The sequence below is a fragment of the Manihot esculenta genome, chromosome 16 (assembly GCF_001659605.2).
Source record: "Manihot esculenta cultivar AM560-2 chromosome 16, M.esculenta_v8, whole genome shotgun sequence".
Lineage (NCBI taxonomy): Eukaryota > Viridiplantae > Streptophyta > Magnoliopsida > Malpighiales > Euphorbiaceae > Manihot > Manihot esculenta.
The window spans coordinates 7,031,442-7,052,508 of NC_035176.2; the positions used below are offsets into that span (position 1 = coordinate 7,031,442).

General features: G+C 35.5%; 1 protein-coding gene across 1 annotated transcript; it reads right to left on the reverse strand.

Annotated features, from left to right (window-relative positions):
- Nucleotides 1-4,197: 4,197 nt before the first annotated feature.
- On the reverse strand, nucleotides 4,198-5,443 carry LOC110603538 (CTD small phosphatase-like protein). The gene has a single exon (XM_021741288.2). It carries the CDS (start codon nucleotides 5,275-5,277, stop codon nucleotides 4,387-4,389), a length of 891 nt encoding a protein of 296 aa, XP_021596980.1. The 5' UTR covers nucleotides 5,278-5,443; the 3' UTR covers nucleotides 4,198-4,386.
- Nucleotides 5,444-21,067: the final 15,624 nt, after the last annotated feature.

The following is a 21,067-nucleotide window of genomic DNA, read 5'->3' on the forward strand; positions in this document are numbered from 1 at the left end:
ACCTCTGATGCTATATAACAATTGCCCTAGGTAAGTTAAGACAGAATCATGTGGTAAAAACCTGATAAGTAGAAAAATACGGACCAGTCCGGGGAAAGGAAAACTCGAACACTTTAATGTTCAGTTCATTTTTTGAGGCCCTCCCTTCCCATGATAAGGCGAGTTATGGCATGAAATTACCGTTATCAAGCACGACCCGACATATCCCATTACGCTTGTAATCGCAAAATTACCAACTTATTAGCTGACGATATCTCTTATCAAGTAGTCGACTACATTACCGTCAAATTATTGAAAAATTTCATATTCATTACCACCTTCTTATAGTATAAAAAGAGAAAAATTACAAAAGTAAAAATATATTATTCTCTAACACTAAACTCTAAACAATTCATTGTATTTTTTTTGTTTATTAATTCATTGATTTGAATGTTGAAGTTAGCTATTATCAACACCCCCACCGCCTCATGTATCTTTCATACGGATTCTGACTAATAACAACACAATTTTATTGTTGACGGTATCTTCCATCTAGGCTATCAAACCAATAAACTTAAAATTTTCATACTATATTCAATTACCCAACATAATCAGCAATAAATATCAATCTGGATTACAATAGAAAATAAATAAAATAAATTGAAAAAGTTTTACAAAATAACTATTGTTTTTTAATTTATATAAAAAATAAAGTGAATAAAAATGATTAGTATAATACAATTTATTGATTGGAGGAGCCCGATTCGATTGCGAGGAATAATTATATTAAGGGCAAGGAGTCTCGGGCAACGTACACCCATGGTAGAGCCACCGCAGCAACTCATCTCCTCCTCTTTGCCTCTTTGATAGAAACGGCGAAGGAAATTAATCTCTGCCCAAACTCCAAAACAAGGCGAAAGAGACTGCAAAGCTGCCTGGACCGCAAATTTAGCTCAATTTGGAAAGTCTAATTTAGTCCAATCGAAATCAAATCCCCATTTCTTATATCTAAACATGGTACCAATCCATTCTACCATCTACTTCCCTTTCCTGCTTATCTTCGTTGCTGTTATACTCCAGTCTTCATCGTCCTACACTATAAGTAGCAGATACCCATTACCAGTTCCTTCGCATCGCACCCTATTAGCTTCACAGAGAGACCGCCGTCAGCAGATCCCCATTTGCAGTGAGATGGTATCTAGATCTCTCTGTTCACCGAACCCCAATTGCCGGTGGTGTGTGAGTGAGGCGCTTGATGATATGTGCTTTAGCAAGGCTGAAGCCTGGAGGCTGCCCCAACAGGTCTTTGTTTGCAATTGAACTAGTATCTCTCTTAATTTTTAATAGATTTTGGTAGGTCTGGAACGTATATGAAATTGGAGAGCTTCTCGTTGTTATTGTTGCTGATTAATGTATTGGGTTTCTTTGTAGTTCCTTAATGTTTCAGGGATTATAAAGATTGGCAAGTCCAGTAAAGAGATTCTTGTTTATTAACGTCCAACATTTTTTCGGGGGACGTGTATTGATTTGATGGCATCTATAATTTTCTCTGTACTTCTTCTTAATTGGTTAATGTCTAGGAAAAGAAAGAAATCGATATTTGGATCCATGAAGTAAGAACCATTACTTAATAAATCAAGTCTGGTTTTAGTTCAATGGTTGAGTAAATTGATTGAATTTTAATCTCATTATAAAGCATGTTAAGCAACTGCTTGATTCTTGAAGGAAAATAATAATGAGCAAGCCCTATTGTACGAGTTTCTAAAGTTGAGTGCAGCAGTGCCTTTTGCTTAGCTTTCTTGCTGGCCATGTATATATTCTATTGATGGAGATGATGAAATTTGCTGGAATTTGTACTAGGTTCAGGTTTTGAAATTTTTGCTGCTTTTCTGTATGCAAGTTATGCATGTAAGTCGTATCTAAGCTATTGTCGATGCAGAGAATGTAGCTATGACCAATATATGTAAGCTGGGGCTTTGATCAATACAGAAAATGGTCCTTTTTTATATGTAAGCTGTAGTTATGTTCATTGTTCAATACATGAAACTGTTCACTTCAATAGGTGTCAGATGAGAATCAGAAAATGCGGCTATCTTAAATATATCTAAGTTGTAGCTAGATGAATTCAGGAAAATGGTTCACTTCAATTAGTGATACTTTTGATAACGGTGTCTCCCTTGCTGCTACCCTGCCAATGGAAACTGTTGGTTAAACTAACAGTATGGAAGTTACTTTATAGATTAAGTGGATAGTGGTATGGAATGTAGACCACTAGGCTTGGAGTAAGAGTCTTAAACTTTCAAGTCATTGGCAGTGAACAAATTGAGATTTTGGTTTCTGTCAATTACATATTGTTAGTTCTTAGGGAAATCTTCTTCATGGTATATTTGAATTTGGCTTCTAGATTGTATTTAAAGTTTGTTTAGTTTTGAATATTCATTCATCTTCTTGGTTCTGTCTTATTTATTAATGAAACTTGCATCATGAATTCTTTGTTTCTTATATCTGTCGTTTTAAGTGGAACAATACCACTGAGGATTGGGAGGCAGTGTGAACTGGTGGAGATGAAATTATATGTATATATATATAAAGAAAGTTCACTCACATACACCTGCTGGTTTTTAAATAGGAGGCCATTGATTTTGGCCATAAAAAGAAAGATGTCTTTATGCTCTGGAACACTTTACTCAAGTCAGAGGTAAAATTCTGGAAGTTTTAGTTGTACTCTGTAGACTGCAACTAAGTTGGATGTATCCAACTCAAATCAAGACAATTCTAGATATGATCCTGCAGTTTATATGGGAATGGAAATGTCTCATCTTTTCAAACCTTTTTTTGGACAAGAAAACTGCATACAGTTGAAAAAACAGAACAATAACTCCTGAAACGAGAACCACAAAATAAAACTAAAAGTTGGTTGTTGATGCTGGACAATCTCTCACGTTAGCTGACTATATGGCATTGTTGTTTAAGGGCTAAAAACTGCGGTTCAAGTAGAAAACGCCATTTTAGGTGTTGTCAAAAAAAAAAAAAAAAAAGAAAAACAAAATTAGTTTGGAAAAAAAAATTGTTTTGTTATTTAAGTAGTAATATAACTAAGGTCATTGGATTTAATTCTAAATTACTTTTCAATGCACTGTGATTAATATAATTAAATTGTTTTTTTTTTTGAAAAAATTACTATTTAGTCCGTATGGTATGGAGAAATTCATTAGTTGGTCTCTCGATATTTAAAAATGCATTAAAACGTCTATGACATTTTAAAAAGTCTACTAGTTAGTCTTTCCATTAGTTTTAACAGTTAAATATTTTACTATTTAGTGTATGTGATTTTAAAAAATTTATTAATTTATCTCTCAAAATTTTAAAAAGTTTACTAATTTATCCTTCCGTTATCAACTATTCTCCTACTAACAATATCAAACAAAGTGATGGCTAACTATGACTTTGGAATAAATCAGCTGCATTGTTTACTAATGTTCATAGCTGCAAAGGATCTTGTGGTTTGAAAAGCCTTAACTAAGGCCTTGTTTGGTTGGGGTTAAGTTAAGGAATTTCAAGTTCCCAAGAAGTTGACATATTCAGCTTTTTTGGTTGGCATTTTTTTTTTTCACCTTTCTGACTGAAAAATTACTTCCCATAAAATTGAGTATTTGAACCAAAGAATGGCTGAGAAATTACTTCCCATAAAATTGAGTATTTGAACCAAAGAAGACCTAAACCTCTTCTTTTTCATGATGGTGGTGGTGTTGCTAGACTAAGGTATCTATGCCAGGCCCCTTCTTAATTGTTTCTAATGGATTGATTTTTAACCGTGAACACTTGACGCAGAAAAGAAAAGGGAAAAAAAGAACTAATGGGTTTTTGAATTAGAAGGGATCCAAATCCATTTTCACTATGTAGGCATCTCAAGTATCTAGACAAAGATTGCACAAGCTTACGAATAATCTCCGAGAATACACAGATTGCTTGGATTTTAGCAACAAGAAAAACCCTCAAAGTTTCTGTTTCTGGATTTTGAAATTGAAGGTTTTCAAGAATCCTATAAGTTTCATCCACAAACTTGCACGATTATGGACTTGTAGCTCAGAAAATTGCAGATCTGATTCTTTCCCTCTAGCAAATTATAGACAAATACCAAAAAAAGAGACAAACAAAGGCCAAGATATCACAGGATACTGAAATTAAATTGCCTAATAAGACTGTAAAGTCGCTGGTGCTGCAAAATCTTATTATTATACCAAACCCAACATGTAATACAAAATCAAGAATTGAATTAAAAATAAATAAAATGATGTTATTTCTCATCAGAGTTTCTTCTTTCATTTGGGATTGAACAATTTTTTGTTCAACTCAGTCATTTTGTGGACAAGAAACCTAACAAACACAAAAGAAAAACAAACTGCACTAGTTCATTATCTTTGTATCATCCCTTTCCCAAACATATTGCTTCACAGCATCTCTCATATCCTCAAAACAATCACACCCTTCAAAAAACTTAACCAATTTCCCCAACTCCCCATCGCCAAGATCTTCAATGAACGGCTTAATCGGAACTGCATTTTCCGGCTGGAAAATGTAGCAGTTAGGATTATCATCGACAATCACTACCCTATTCAAGTCCCTCCCCATCTCAGACAAGTCCTTAACATACTTCCCATCAACTTCCTTGCATGAATCTCGATATAGCCTGTGTGAAATTAACCCCTTCACGTCTAGCTTGTCGAGAACCAACGATGCGTATTCCTTTAATCCGGCAGTGAACACAACCAACTCGTACTTTGCAGCCAGTGCTTCCAAGAAAGCATCAACTCCCGGCCGCTTCAACACATAAAAATTCATGAATTCTCCATCAATATTTGGCCTCACTATGAAATCAAACACTTGCGGTGGTGGATCTGCTTTGGAATGCACCAAGGTCTCGTCAAGATCAAGAAAGACAGTCCTTTTGGTCGGAGAAATCAAGGGCGGCAATCGTTCGTTAAAGAAAAGCGCTCGGCAAATGTTATCTCTTTCAAGGTCATGTTCCTGTTGGAGTTTTTCTCTCTGGAATCCTTTCTTCAAGATTTTATAGCCTTTGTAGCGGCTATTTGGGGTGCTAATGCGGGCCAATTTGGAGAAGATCTTGGCGAGCCGGCGCTTGCATGAGTAGATGGTTTTGTTGATCGATGAAAGGATGGTAGATGAGGCAGCAGCTGCCTCAATCTTGCCCGGAGATTTCTTGCGGTGGCGGCGGTGGCTTCCCCGGCGATCTCTAATTGACTTTGTTGGGGTCTTTTTGAGAGCCTTGCACACCATCTTTGGCGTTCTACACAAATCACACACACAGAAAGAGAAAGAGAGAGAGAGAGAGAGAGACAGAGAGGGAGAGAGAGAGATTTTGGGTTTGTGTGTGTATGTGGGAGAAAGGTTTGGGATGATGAGAGCAGGGCGTGTGAAGAGGATTTTAAATTTTGGTTAGGTGCAACGGTAATGAAAAGGTTCGGAGCCGAAGCAAGAGAGAGCAGTTAAAAGAGATGCTTATGGGTTTCCGTTACGCTTTTGTCGTTAAAACTAGAAGGTTAATAACGGTGATTTAAGAAGCAGGAGCAGTTAAAAAGTGAAAAAGTTAGTTTAGGAGGGTGGTTATTTTAGTTGGTAAAAGGTAAATGTGGGTTTTGGTTAAAATTTAGAAAAGTGACCGTTAGATGGAGAACACAGTAAGCTTTGTGTTTCCCACTCACAGCCTGGCTTCATTTGCATTTACACTTGCAGAAAAATTCTTGTCTGGATCAACATTTTAAATATTATTAAACCACTGATATTATAGCCAGGCTAATCACAAAAACCCTCTCAAAATTTTACACCAAAATAAAATAGAAAATTATAAATACTTCTTATCTACGTAATACCACTTTTATTGTTTAAGAAGAATTATAAATTTTAAAAGAACAATAAGTGAGAGATTTAAGTGTTGAGTTATCAAAATAGATAGGTAATCTAACATATTATTTAAAAATATCAAAAATAATTATCAAGACATATTATTTAAAAATATTAAAAATAAATATTAAATAATAAATTTAAATTTAAAAAATAAAAATAGTTAGATATATGACATGTTTATTAACAAATTAATAATTTAAAAAAAACAAGATATTAAAGTGACTATCTTAATTTTAGATATTAGTAATTTTATTATTATTTAAATACTTAAAAAATTTTAAAAATATTTAAAAGAATAATCTTATTATTGTATTTTTTTAAAATTATGTTCTTGATCATATATATATATATATATATATTAAAGGAGGAGAAATTCAATTAGACGCTAATCTTGTATATTTTAAAATTTTTAATAAATATATTAAAAATTTTAAATAACTTTTTATAAAAGATATTTGATAATTTAAATTTGAAAATTTTTAAATACAATATTGAAATTTATTATAATAATAAGTAATTACTGATAAATTAATTTATAGTTTAAGTGCATTATATTTTATCCTTTACTGTTTATAAAAATCTACAAAATATCGTACTATAGTGAAAATTTTAAAATTTTTTTTATTAATTTCTAAAATTATAAATTTAGAGTTTTATTTAAAAGCAGTGAATAAGATGAGTCGTTTTTTTTTTTATTTTCATCAGTATAGTTTATTTTTTTATAATTAAAAAAAATTATATTACCGAAAGTTATATATATATCATAGTGAATAGTAAACGTACAACGAGACGTTGAATAAAGCTAATCCTTTTATAAATACATTTATTATTATAATTATTTTTAAGAAAAATAATATTTTAAATATAAATTTAATTTTTAATATTTTATAACACCTGATATACCTCTTAACATCAAATGATAAGTTATAAACACTTATATCTATTTATTTTTATTAATTTATTTGCAATAACAATGCCATTTATTATAGTTTTCAAACACTAAATAAAAATTGAAAAAAAAATATAATCTAAAAGTAAAGTAAAAAATAATTTCACAATTTTTTATTTATTTATTTTTACAATTTAGATTATAAAAGTCAAAGTTTTAAATACTTTTCAATAAAAATATACTTAAATATTAAATTATAGTTGAAAAATCAATACTTAAAGAAAACTTTATAAATTTAAATGAATAAATAATCTAATAAAATATAAAAAATTTTAAATTTAAAAGGCTAATTTAATTTAAATACATTCCATAACATTAAATATTTCCCCGCAAAGTTAGGGACGTGTTTGTTCGTTTACATTTTTATTATAAGAAATTTGTGATGCCGAATTATCTTTTAAAAGTTTTAAACTATCAATATAGAAAATGTAATTTTAATTCCTTGTTAAGCAACGATAATTTTTCAAAATTTTAATTTAATAAATTTATTATTTATTATTAAAATTTTTAATTCAGAAAGCAAAGTTGATTGACTTTATTATTTACAATTTTAAATCTTAATACTTGTAAATAAATTTACCGTACTTAAAAAAAAAAAAAAAAAAAAAAAAAAAGGTTCTTTAGGGTTGTAACTTTCACGTTCTCTAGTTCTAGATCTATCTAGATCCACGGTTACATCATTTTATTAGCTCCGGACTAACCCTACCCGTGCAGGAGCCTCCCCTATAAATACGAATCTTACATTGAGAATTTGTATCTAGGGTTTTGTTATCCCCTTCTGTATTGTTTGGTTTTGCAGCAGCATGAATGAGCGCTTCGTCTAGTAATCCTTCACTGCAAAGTAATTTTTCACTTTGATGATGCGGAAGACGCTATGTGATATCGAGCATAGAAGCTTTCATAGATGGCTTTCGTGAATTGGGAGATCTTGATGAGCTATTGACACTATTTAAAGCCACTGAAAAGTCGGTTGAAACCTAATCTTCTGATTTATTGCTTGATTTAGTATTCGAACCCTTTTCGTGGCTTTTGACACCTTGATGTTTGTACGGTTAAGACTTTGCATAGAAGGATTACTATTTGAAGCATTCATCGAGCTATAAACATTGAAGGGGATCGATGTTCAAAACTGGCTTAATCAAAGATGCACGAGATCTTTGTTAGTTTTTGATTTATTGGTATGTCAATCTGTTTCACACGGTTGCATTTTATTTTTTTAACGATGAATTGTTTAGATCCAGATTCGAGGGTTAAGATTTGTCACTATTGGTAAGCAATGGAAGGAAAGGGTAAGCTTCTTTTTCTGGGTTGATTTAATTGTTTCAGTATTTAGATGTTTTCCTTGGTTTTGAAATCCAAACAAGGTTCTCAATTGGATCTCTTTTTTCATAAATAAAAAATCTGTTGAATTATCTGTTTCAAGAAGCTCGCTCAATCGCGATGGTTTAAGCCATCTACTAATTTTTCCTGTTTTTCCATATCTGATTGACCCGATCCATTTGATGGTTTTCTCTGCTTGTGAGATCAGTCACGATATTTGTTGAACTCACTGGGGTTTTAAATCAGGGGGATCCTCTTCCTTTTTTACAGGAAGGTCCTCTAGTGTTGGTTTTCCGGTCAACATGAATTTGAACTGCCTTGGTTAACATTTTGTCTTGGCCATTTGGGCATATTTCAACTGGAGGAACATGAACCCATTTGGCCATTTGGTAGATTCATGATTTGAACTCATGAATCTCTTTATTACCTTTTTCCTTCCACTTTCAAATTGCTCCCATTCACAATCCTTGTTCAGCAGCTATATTTTTACCTAATCAATTGTAGCTGAATGAGTTTATTATCCATCTTTAGGTCTCTTCCATTTATGCGTGTTTTCTAGCAGATCCAATCTTAGGAACCGCATCACTGAAAATTGTAGATGTTTTTGAAGTTATTTTGTCTATTGTGTTAGCCTTCTTTGTACTGGAAATATGAAGCAACGTTTCAAGGCACGTTCTATATGAATCCAAATGCTGGAATGAGTGGTAGCTTTCAAACAATGGGTGATGGTGGAACAGTATAAGGTTTGCCGACATGGCTCTCGGGGCTGCACTGCTCAACCATATTTTTCAACACACTGAACCCTCTAGCGGCCCAAATATATCACATGTTACCTCCCGTTCTGACACCAAAATTCACCCCTTAAATTTTGTGTAGATATCTTCTTGTCTTTTTAGTGTGCTTTGTGATATTGATTTGGTTTTTGGCCCCCAGCAGTTGTACATATCAAGAGTAGGTGTTTGGTTTTATGTCATTGTATAATAAATTAATATTTTCATATTTATTTCACAGAAATAATAAAATTGATGCTTATTCTACCGGATAGTAGTTACTATCGAGAAAATTTTTCTTGAAAACATTATTTAGAAAACAGTTCTTTCAAATTGATTTTTCAGCGGCATTTAATTTTTTTTTTAAATGATTTTTGAGCCTTCATATACTACCCTTTTAGTTCATAACTGCTTCGATATACTCTTGCATGCTAATATGATGAATGTAGTTGTCCTGCTCTTCATGAGAGTAGATGCTGTTACCATTTCTTGTCCTCTTTACATTACCTAGGGTTTTGAAATTTGGATCTCCCGGTTGGACCGCCCAATGATCTTGTCAGTTTTAATAGTAAAACCAGATGAACTAATTTTTTTTTACCATATAAGAAAACTTGTATTAACAAGGTATAGTGGCAAAAGGGATTACAGTCAAATTTTGAAAAAGAAACACAAATATAGGATCATGAACTTTTAAATTAAATAAAACTGAAATCACAAATAAACCACCCAAATCTAGTGAAAAAATAATTTAAACTTTACAAATTAAATCAACCCAAAACAAACCCCTAAACTGCAATCAAATTGTACAAATCAAATCAATCCAAAACAAAACCCAAGCTCCAAAGAAAAACGACAATCACTTGAAATTCTTCACCATCATAGTCGCCACTGAAAACAGTAACCGATTGATAGAAGCAAACCAACGGCAATTGAAAATAAGAGGAACCAAACCACAAAATAAACATGTAGCCAAGAAGAACAAACAACAAAAAATCGAATGTGCACCGTTGAAGAAAAGCTTCGCCATCTGAAGAACCAAAGACCAATTACAACAGAATCAAATCCAATAGATTCCACCGGAATAGGAACAGAAATAAAGAACAAAGAACAGACATGCAACGCAATCCAGAAAAAATCCTTGGCAAGAAGAGCAGCGAACGCACATGGATCGACAGCTTGAAAGAGGATGCGGCAGAGCTCATGCAGGACAAGTGGTCACCGGTCGTAGTGGTGCTGTCCCGAGATGCCTACTTCTCATAGTCGAAAGCTCCTCCAAACGCCAAAACCGAGCAAATCCCACAGTAGGACCAAATAGAATCCTTCAGTGAAATCAATAAGGACCAGCAAAACAGACATAAAATCACAAAGAAAACAAAAATGAAACTCCACCGCGCCAATAAGATAAGGGATTCGGGCGAAACGAGAAGGATAAAATCGAGCAGTCTTTCCCTATCCGAAGACAGGGAAAATCAGATATAAAATCGTAAAGAAAACAAAAATGAAACTCCACCACGCCAATAAAATAAGGGATTCGAGCGAAGCGAGTCTTTCCCTATCCGAAGGCAGGGAAAATCGAAACTTAAAAACCATGCAAAAGCAAACGTGAAAATGAAGACATAAAAGCATCAAACCTTGTCCTTGTTCAATTACCACTTTTGATTTTTTTTAAACACATTAAATTATAACTCTTTCATGGCTTTCATAGAAAAGATTTAAAAAGAGAAATGCTAGCAAGTGATTATCTAACGCTCATTCCAGTGACCTTGTCAAATATCATGATAGAATTTAGATATTCATCTCTCAATCTTCAACTTAAAACTTTTGGACATTGAGCCGTGAGGTGATGGAGTTTTATGGGGAATGTGTTAATTGCTTTCCAGCAGAAGCATCATATGGGGTGTGAAAGAGGAAGGGAGAACGGGAGGCAGAGATGAAATATATGGTAAGGACTAAGGAGAGAGAAAGAGAGAAATTCAATGAGCAAAAAGTTAATTTAGAGATATTAAAATTATTTTCTCTCCCGAAACCATTAACATTATTTTGTTATTAATAGTAAAAGACAAGATTACAGATTTCTTTTAAAAAATAAATAATATTAATTTTTTTATAAAAATAATAAAAATAAAATTCTTTTCCCTCAAAGTTATGGGTGTGATTGCTCTCTTACATTTTTATTGAGAGCTTTAAAGATAAAGGTGCTATACCTTGCGATAGTTCTTTTCGATCCTATTTTCACACTGTAGTTAAAATTTTCATCTTATGCTTGCCAGATGTGAACAAAAAATAGATTCTGCAGAATGGCTGCGGCTGCAGAATGCCATTATTCATTTATTTGTGTAAAATTTTCTAAATTGATACTTAAATAATGTAAAATTTATAATTTCAAAATAAGATATCTATTAAATACATGGACAATAGGTTTATAAACGGATACTTATATAATGTAAAATTTGCTTTGTTGGGATATTTTCTAATCATATTGCTGATCTATTGTTGGTGTTTATATATTGTTCCACATACTGTGCATAGAAACATCAAAGCTAGTAGTATACTTCTCAACAAATAGTGTTTACATAGGTATGAAAATGGTTTTTCTGGCTTGCTGGGCTTGAAGAAGAGAGGTCATGGACATGGTAGAACTTCTTGGATAAAGATTGATCAGAGTGGCGACCCAAAGGTTTTGGAGCTTTATAAGGCTACTATAATGAAACATTATTGTTCCTTACCTGCTAGAGATCTACGACTATTGGACTCCCTTTTCATTTACCCTTCCACAATTTTAGGACGGGAGAAAGCAATAAGAATGATTTCTTGAAGAAGATACAATTTCTGTAAATATCAACTACAATTGATTTGATTTCATGAGATTTTATGAAACTGAATGATTCATACTTGCTTAACAAAGCTATGATTTTAATTTAGAGGACTTGCCATTTGAATTTAGAGCTCTGGAATTAGCTTTGGAGTTAACTTGCATATCTCTTGATGCTTAGGATGTTATGATTTTCACAATAGCTAATGGTCCGTGTCTAGTTTGGTAAAGTCCTTTGACTTTCTTTTTTATAAAATATTTCCCTCTAGAAAATCTTGTTAAGTTTGAAAAATGCAACTATTTGTGTTACATTTCTGAATTCTGTCAGATGTAGAATCCTTTTTTAAGATAATTATTTGTTGTAACCTAACCCAACCTTAACAATTTTGGAACTAATAGTTTGAAAATGAGATGAAATTAAATTAAGTGGATTGCTTTACTTTACCGCAATAAAAATGATTTTATATTAAAAAAATGAAATGAAATAAATAGTTTGAAAGAGTTGAATTATTACAGTTAATTAGCAATTGTTATATTGTATCAATGGTGGTCACTTCTTATATGTTATTGATTGGTGAATGTAATTAACTGTGAGTACATACGAATAATCACTTCAGCTATTTTGCGTGCAATATGAATCAATAATAACTTTAGTTATATGTGATATTAATAATTTGTTGTGAGATTAAAATTTATTTACTTATTATATAAATTTATTTTATATGTTTTTAAAGACTTATTATTTGATTATATTTTATTATTATTTATAATTGTTATTAATTGAAACCTATGTATAATTATTTTTTCAAATGTCTTGAAGAGAAGTATTATTTAGAGGTAGAGAACATGACTAGCAGCTCTCTATAAATGAAACACATGAGATAGAAGAGGTGCAAGAGAAATCACGGGAGCATACTCCACAAGCAAATACATACTCATCAATACACTTCTACTTCTTCATTAGATAATTCAACAAATTTATAGGTTTTTTTTAAATTTTATGAATATTGTTAAGTGCTATAGATTTATTTTAAACTTTTAATTTTATAAATATTGTTAATTATTTGTGTGTATAAATATAAATTATAATGATTATAAATGACGTTTAATTTGTATTAAATATGTTTCTTAATTGTAAATTATTTAGATTATACAGAAAATGTCTAAATAAAAATAGAAAATTATTTTATTGATAATAAAAATATAAATAATTTTATGACAGAGTTACAGACATATTTGATAAATTTGGAATGATTTTTTTATAAAATGGTCTTAATATTTTTGATAGATTTCCGATGGTTATTTTTCGTCGCTATTATTTTCGACAGATTAGCGACGGATTGGTTATTGGATGGATTATACTTTTCCGACGGATTTAGTGATAAACAAAGTTTGTTACCAATGTTTTCAAAGGAATGATCCATCGAAAATCCATCGCAAATATTTTCGATAGATTTCAGATCCATAAAAAAAATTAAATAAAATTAGTGATAAGACTTTAAGCGACAGATCATGGGCGGTCAGAAATTCATCGCTGAAAGTAACTATCAGCAATCAAATTTTCTGTCGACAATAATATGTTGTTTTGTAGTGCTCGTGATGCGGAATTATCATTTACAAGTTTTAAAATTATTTATATACAAAAAATATTTTATAATTGTATTTAAACTTTGTGATGCAGAATTATCTTATAGAAATTTTATGCCTACTTACATAGGACAGTTATTCAATTTATGATTAACATAATTAAGGCATTTTATTGATAGCAGAAAGGGTATGAATCCCAAATACAACATAAATCCTATTGAATGAAAACCAATTGAAATATGCCATGGCCTAATTAATAAGATATAATTTAAGCTAGCTAAACTCAGAAATAAAATGTTTAGGTCCAGTAAAGCATATAATAACAATAATGAGCAAAAGAAAGCAGGAGATGTGACTGAAAAACACAACAATTATAAATGAGGAGCTAATGAGGTTCTTTGGCATCTCTCATGCTTTATGAATTGAGTTGCATGAGGCAACCATTAGTCGAGTCTTAGAAATGAAAAAAGATAGAACGTGATTTTGAGTGCCAAATAGCTCGCAAGCACAAAACTAACCATGACAAGGGATAAGAGTGAGTATATATTCGATATCATTGGATCCTTATATAAATGATATTTCATTCGTCTCATAATTTTTATTTACTTTATTTTTTCACACTTATCAAGAAATATAATTTTTTTTACTAACTCTTCAATTATATCCATCTTAAATACATTGAATTTTATTAAATATTAAGAAATATTTTGAAAGATTTCTTAGGAATAAGACAGAATTAAATAGAGTTATAATAGTTGATTTATATGGTATTATAGTCTAAAATAGAAAAATAAATAATAATTTTGAGATAACAAAAAAAAAAAAAGACTTTTTGTGTTTGCTTGTAGTTGTGCTTACAGATTCTCTATCCGACAAATGGGTGGATGGTTATCTTAACGACACTAAAAATTGAAATCGAACTGAAACTACACCAAAATTATTTAGAATTGTACTAAAATTTGATTCTAAAATAATTCTTTAAAAAAAAAGAACTGGAGGTTTGATTTCGATTTTAATTCTTAGTAAAAACTGTACCAAAATTGAAACCGAACAACTCTATAGAGAATGAGATGACTGAGTTTTCTAGCCACTCTCTGAGCTCTCTGTGCTTCTGTTCCTCCTTTCCATTTTTCCAAATCATGCATTTGGGTTGACGTTTGTTAGTAGGAGCTTGTTTTTGTTTAGCTTCTTTAGCCTTCTGATTTGAAAATAAGAAACCTGCCAATCCTTTGTAGTTCTGTATATCATTTACTATGGTAGTCGATAAAGGCTAATATGGATAGTTAGCTCTAGAGATTTATGGTTTTTTGTCTTTTATCACGGTTCATATCCTTAATAATCTAGGGTTATTTGTTGTATATATTGTTTTTCCGTTTGCTTAGGGTTATGTTTGTTTGCTTTAAGCATACTATGCCCATATTACTTCCGTCTCACTATATTACTTCCATCTTACAATATTTGTTTAATTAATTTAAAATCAATAAAATTAATTAATAGTCTTAACAAAATTATTTTTTATAAATTGTCAAAAATTCTATTTACTTTTTTTATTAAATAACTTAAAAATTAATAAAAGCATATACAAAATATAACAATTATTATTATATGAAAGTTCTCAAAATAATAGACAATTTAAGACAAAAAATAATTCAAAATGACAATTATTGTAGGAAAGAGATATTATTACTTCACCTTAACCCAAAAAAATAAAAAAAATCAAATAAGTACCGACTTCTAAGGAAATGAGTAAAAATATTTTTTTTTACACTCATATTTATTTATGCATTAATCAATAGTTAAAAAGATAATACTCATATCAGAATATACTCTTTCCTTAATCTTGTCTTTATATTTATCACCATATATAATCAATCGTGAAAAATTTAATTTTCATATGAGTATGTGTTGTAAGGATGAGAATTCTGTCAGTTTAATTTTAAATCGAATTGAAATAAAAAAAATTAAAAAATCGAATTGATAAAAAATCACAATTGAAATTGAATTTAAATTAAAAAAAAAAAATCAAATCAAACTGAATCGATTCTGATGATTTGAGATCCATAAAATAGGGTTTTACAATGGGTTCTGTAAAATTGGAAAAAGTTTAGACCTAGAGGAGAGTATTTCTCCTTTTATATGTTTTCTCTTGTCCGCTACTGACGTGTAACAGAATGTATGTCATTGGGCCACCTGTCCCTGTCATGTTGATATGGACGTACGAGGAAATCAGATCGCTGCCCCATGCGTAACGGTCCCTGATTCTCCCCGGGCACACATGCGGATGGTCCCACAAGGCGAATGGACTGAATTCCTTTCTGGTTCCGAGTTGGGCTGGAAGATAAGGTTAAGACTAAACCCAGAGGGGATCTGTTCATTGGGCCGAAAGAGCTGGGCCGGCCTGATTGAAGAATCTGACAGGAGCTCGGTCTTTGAGTTGAGCGGGTTGGACCTGGCTCTTGGAGGAGACTTAGAAGCCCTCAGATTATGGGTTGTCCTAATGGGCCTGACCTTAGACCGGGGCGAAGAAATCCAGCGGTCATCAATTGCCCCTTTACCTCCTCGTCAGTTATTGCCCGACTGAAGAGGGGGTAAATACCGAGAGTCATCATGACCGCGCCGCCCAAGGACAAAACTGTTCAAAATATCTTTTCAACTCTTTATTGTTTCAAATTTCACTTCCCGTCAGTCTCCTCAGAACGTTGGCTCTTCTCTGTTCTACTGCTCTTTTTGCTTTCCTCTGCTCATTTGCCCTAATCACTTTTCAGGTACGCCTCTTCTTTTACCATGGATAGTTCTAGTCTCCCCGATGTCGTCAACCAGGAGTCTAGTATCACCCCGTCTAACATTAGGAATTTCATTTATAGGGAATACCTGGATACCCCTCTTTATCACATCCGGGCTCCTTACCGAAATGAGAGGATCGTTCTTCCTGATCCTTCTCCCCCTGGCCTAATCGACCCTCAAAGGGATATCAGTCTAGTCTTCTTCATCAAACAGAGGGAGTACGGTCTGTCCTTCCCCTTTTCTCCTTTCTTCAAAGAGGTCTTCCAGTATTTCGAGATTACCCCTCGAATGCTAACCCCTAACTCCGTTCTTTTCATGTCTTACTTTGAATCTGTGTGTCTGAGCTGGGGGTTTACACCCACGGTTCAGCTATTCATCGGCTTCTTCAGGCTAGTCAAAGCGAGCCAAAAGTTTTATTACTTTGCCCCTCGCGGAGGGTTGTCCCTTTTCACGGGTTATAAAGACTCTATCAAGGGCTGGGTAGAGGGGTTTCTGGTGGTGGAGTTGAAGAAGAATACGGGGTTGGCTTGGGAGCTCGGTCTTGACTGGGAGGATGTCTCTCTGGGTTGTAACGACCTGCCCCAGTTGGGCCTTACCGAGCAGGTCGGATTCCTTCGACTGACTTCTGTGGATAGGAAGTATGACGTCGAAAAGTGCTTGTACGCGTCCAACCTTAGGGATATTAAGGACGCGGGTACCTTATTCTATCTACCTGTGTTAGTTTTTGCTTACGCGACCTTTGCTCATAACTGTTCTGATTTGCTTTGATTTTTAATTTTGTAGCCTCCGAGGTGAAGATGGATCAGATTAAGCCTCCCAAGAATCTCATACTATCCCAGGAGAGCATGGATATTGCTCTGGATGCCCTCCTGGCTGGGCAATCTGTAAGGGAGGCTACTCAAAGGGTGGCGAGATTATTTCTTCCAGATCAGTTACCTGACCTCCTCCTCCTCCGGTCTCCTCACAAGCTCCTAGACCAAGCTCCCGACGTAGTAAGTCGTCTCGGTCCTCTAATCGCAGCAGATCAAGCTCGGCTCACCAGTCCTCTCAAGCCCCCTAGCCTCGACGCTCTTCTACTGAGGGGGCGAAAGAGACTCCAAGAATTATTTCTGAAGTGGCTGAGGATGCCAGGCCGATGAGGACGGATCCTGCCCTTCCTCCTGTGGGCGCTTCTGATGTGGGGCTTGAAGTTCCCACTGTTGCTGAGGAGGAGGTCGCCAAGGTGGGGTTCGAGGCCCCCATTACTGAAGAGGAAGCTCCAGGAAAAGTAGGGAGGTTATTCTTGTAGACGAAGATGTCTAGGAGGCCCCTATCGGAGATGTTGGATCCGGCCTTGCTAGTGAAGGAGGAGTCACAGAGAAGGCTGGGGACAAGCACCCTGCCTCCCCCGAAATGTCTGCCCCAGCTCCTGCTCGGAAGAAATCCAAGGCTTCCAAGGGATCAGCTCCAGCTCTCCCTCCTATCGGAAAGAGAAAGGAAGCTTCCAAGGGATTAGCTCCCGCTCTCCCCCCTCTTGAAAAGAAGAAGGATGTTCCTGTGATACCCCTGTTGTCTGCTCCTGACAACGACATTTTGAACGCTGAGGACATCACTCATCAAACTCCGACGAGCGTTGTAGCGGAGATCTTGCAGGAGCGGATGTTCGGGGGAATCACGGAGGCTTCGGACTCTTGTCTGCTTGCTTTGACCGGCCATTTGGCTGGCTTCACACGAGAGCAAGCAGCCTTCCGGTCTCTACCTCGAGGAGAGCTCGGAGATAGGATTAGGGAGATGCTCCTGATGGTAAGTTGTTACGTTCTGATTTCTGCTCATATTCCAATTTTCTTTGTTTCTTTGTTCTGACAGTTTTCTCTTTTTGTACTAGGTGATGGGCCTCTTCATGGAGGTGGACGCTCATGACCTCTCTCTCTGAGAATATGTTGATCACCGGATCGAGGAGGCGTGTCTGGAGGAGAACCTGTCTGCGACCAGTGATGCCTGGAGCAACCTCGCGGCAGCTCAAGAGCATTCTAGGTCCCTAGAGGCGGAGTTGTCTCACGCTCAGAGGGTTCTTAAAGAGTCTGACGATAGGGCAGCTGCTGCTGAAGTCCGCTGTGAAGAAGTCCTGAAGCAACTGTCCTCCACGGTGGATGCCCTTCGTGAAAGGGACGAGGCTATGATCCAGAGGGACGAGACCCAGCGTCAGTGCGAGGCCTTGAAGGCTGATTTCGAAGGAGTCCAGGCTCGTCTTAACAAGGTGGAGGTCCAGAAAGAGGGGGCACTAGCTCGGGTCGAGGTTCTCGAGCAGGAGTTGAGTAAGAGTTTAGATCATATCAGAGACCTGGCTTCAGCGGCAGAGGAGTTTAAACTTCATAATCAAAAGCTCTGCCATGAGGTCAGGACTTTAGAGCATAAATGCTCAGCCTTGCTCGAGGATGCCAGACTCGCTGAAGACAGGGTCCAGCTGGAGTGTGAGAGGCGCCTGATGGAGTATAAAGAGTCTCCCGAGCTGAAAAAAGAGATCGAGCAGGCCTGTGAAGCTCGCCTCCAGGATTATAAAAGTTCTTCTGAATTTAAAGCCAAGATAGCTGAGGCCTGTGAGAAGCGACTTGCGGAGTTCCAAGGCTCTGATGAGATGAAGACAGCCATATGGAACAAGGGCTTTCGCATGTTCATCTCTGGATACAACCGGGGCCTAAGGACAGCCAGATATGCTCCCTTCACCCCGTTGGCTGAACTTCGAGCTGCAGAGGAAGACTCTGATGGCGAGGCGGTGCTTTACGGGGAGGATGATAGACCTCTGTCCAAAAGAGCTTATCGCACTGCAGCTGGGCCTTCTGAGGCAGAACCCGAGCTGGGGAATGACGATGCTGGGCCTCAAGGGCGGGAGATCGTGCCTTTCGTGGGCACTAAGGGATCTGGGCAGGAGGATGCTGGGCCTCCCATAGACAGTAATGTAAATAATGTAAGTGTAGATAGTACAGGGGATAATGTAGATGATAATGCCCCTAGGCATGTAAGTCCTTTAAGGACTGTTTTTCCCTCAGTAGAATAGACTGTAAAGAGGTTGTAATTATTTTTTCTTTTTAATGAAATTTAATTTTCAAATTGCGTTGGTATTTTGAGTTATTTTGATTGTTATTTATTTCCCTGGCTTTATTCGTACTTGAGCTGTTCCTACCTTTGCTTGTTCTTCCCTCCTTATCAGGCTACTTATTCTGTTTAGACAGTTTGACTTGTTTAATTTTAAGATTTGAGAATGAGACACTTAAACTGTGCCTAATAAACTTGGTAAGGAATCGACTAGATCGTCTTTCATTTCTTGCCCCTCAGTTAATCAGGGCTGAAATCTTAGCTAGAGACTTAGTCTCTGACTTATAATCTTTTCTAATTGCACTAGGGTGTTCTTATCTATAAATTTTCTCCGAGTTAGATTTGCCTTAAGGCCAAGATCGTCAAGCTGTACTTTTATAGATTTCGACCTCATTAGGTCTTCATTATGAGCTCGGTTTTTAACAGCTGACTTAATGTCTTCAACTTTTCTTTCCATTATTTCACATGTACGAGCTTGGGCGTGTAGCCCTTTATAACCAAAGCGAAATGTATCACGTACCTTTTAAAATGGTGAGCAAGATTGGCCTCCTTGTTTTTAGTTCTGTTCGGACGAGAACTGAAGCTGGGGTCTTATCTGCTCACGCCATTGGATTTCTCCTCAGGTTGCCCTTTTACCTCCTCATCAGTTATTTCATGGCTAGTGAGGGAGTAAATACTTGGGCTCCATTAATGACCGTGCAGCTCGAAAACAGTTTTTGAACGTCCTTTACTTGCATTATTTCTTTATCTCTTTACTTTGGTGTTTAAATGTATGGCGATCTGGAGATGTGTTCTTGATGATGAATGATATTTCACCTCGGCCTGTGCCTCATCATTATTTTGTACTCAGACTGTTTTCTGGCTTTGTCAATTTTATTTATTTGATGGACCAGGCTAGCTCTACTGGGACCTTGCTAGTCGAACTGATCCAGGCTAAGAGCTCGGAGTCAGGTTAAGCTTCTGACTTGCGAGTTTTTCTTATTCCCATAAGGGCATTTCTGTTTTTGACTCACGACCTCGTCCTTGTTGCGAGCTCGGATACATAATATCTTGTTCCTCTGGAGATAACCTTCTGGCAGTCAGTGCGGTTTGAGCTGCGTGCTCCACTGGGATAGAGAGCTCGGTCTTTTGTCATTTTCCTCTTCCTGGGTTATCGTTGTTAAATGTTTGCTTATGCTGAGTTAACCCGAGCTGTGAGCACGGTCCTTTGCCTTTGTTTACCCTTTTATGTGTTTCTGCATTTGTGGGCCTTTTCATAGAGGGAGCTCGGTTCTTTGTTATTTTTTCTATACTTATCTTTATTCATGTCGCGAGTTCATCCGAGCTGGGAGCTCGGTTTTTTGCTTTTTGCCTGTAGCCTGTGACGCAGCCTGTATCGCGAGCTCGGGAGTTCGGAATTTCACTTTCTTCATTTTGGCTCCCCGAGCTCCTTTGTGAAGTCGGACTTAATTTCTTGTTTTCTTGTTGAGCCTTATATGGGCTATGTCTCAGTCTGACTGCTTATTTGTTCGGCTTCAGCTTTCCTTTTATAAACTTGTAGCCTCGCCTTAATTCGGTCTGCCTATTGGATTTACCAGTACCGAGCTCATTTTTTTGAGATCGGCATGGTGCTTTGGCGCTTTGGCACCGCGAGCCTTGTATTGGCCGTTAGTAGGTCGTATTGCTACATGATACGGGCGTTGGGGCGGCTTAGTGTAATTTCATTATATGCTGGCCATTTTGCGAGATCTAGGTCTTATTAGCCTGAATCTGAGCTCTTCTGAGAGGTTGGATTCGAACTCTTTTATTTCTATTCTAGCACCCTCTTGAGGTCAGCATGGCATTTTGGCGCTTTTGGCTATTGTGTGAGATCAAAGTCTCTTTACCTTA

Coding starts and splice junctions, on each gene's coding strand:
- LOC110603538 (XM_021741288.2), bottom strand. CDS start 5,277: ATGGTGTGCAAGGCTCTCAAAAAGACCCCAACAAAGTCAATTAGAGAT.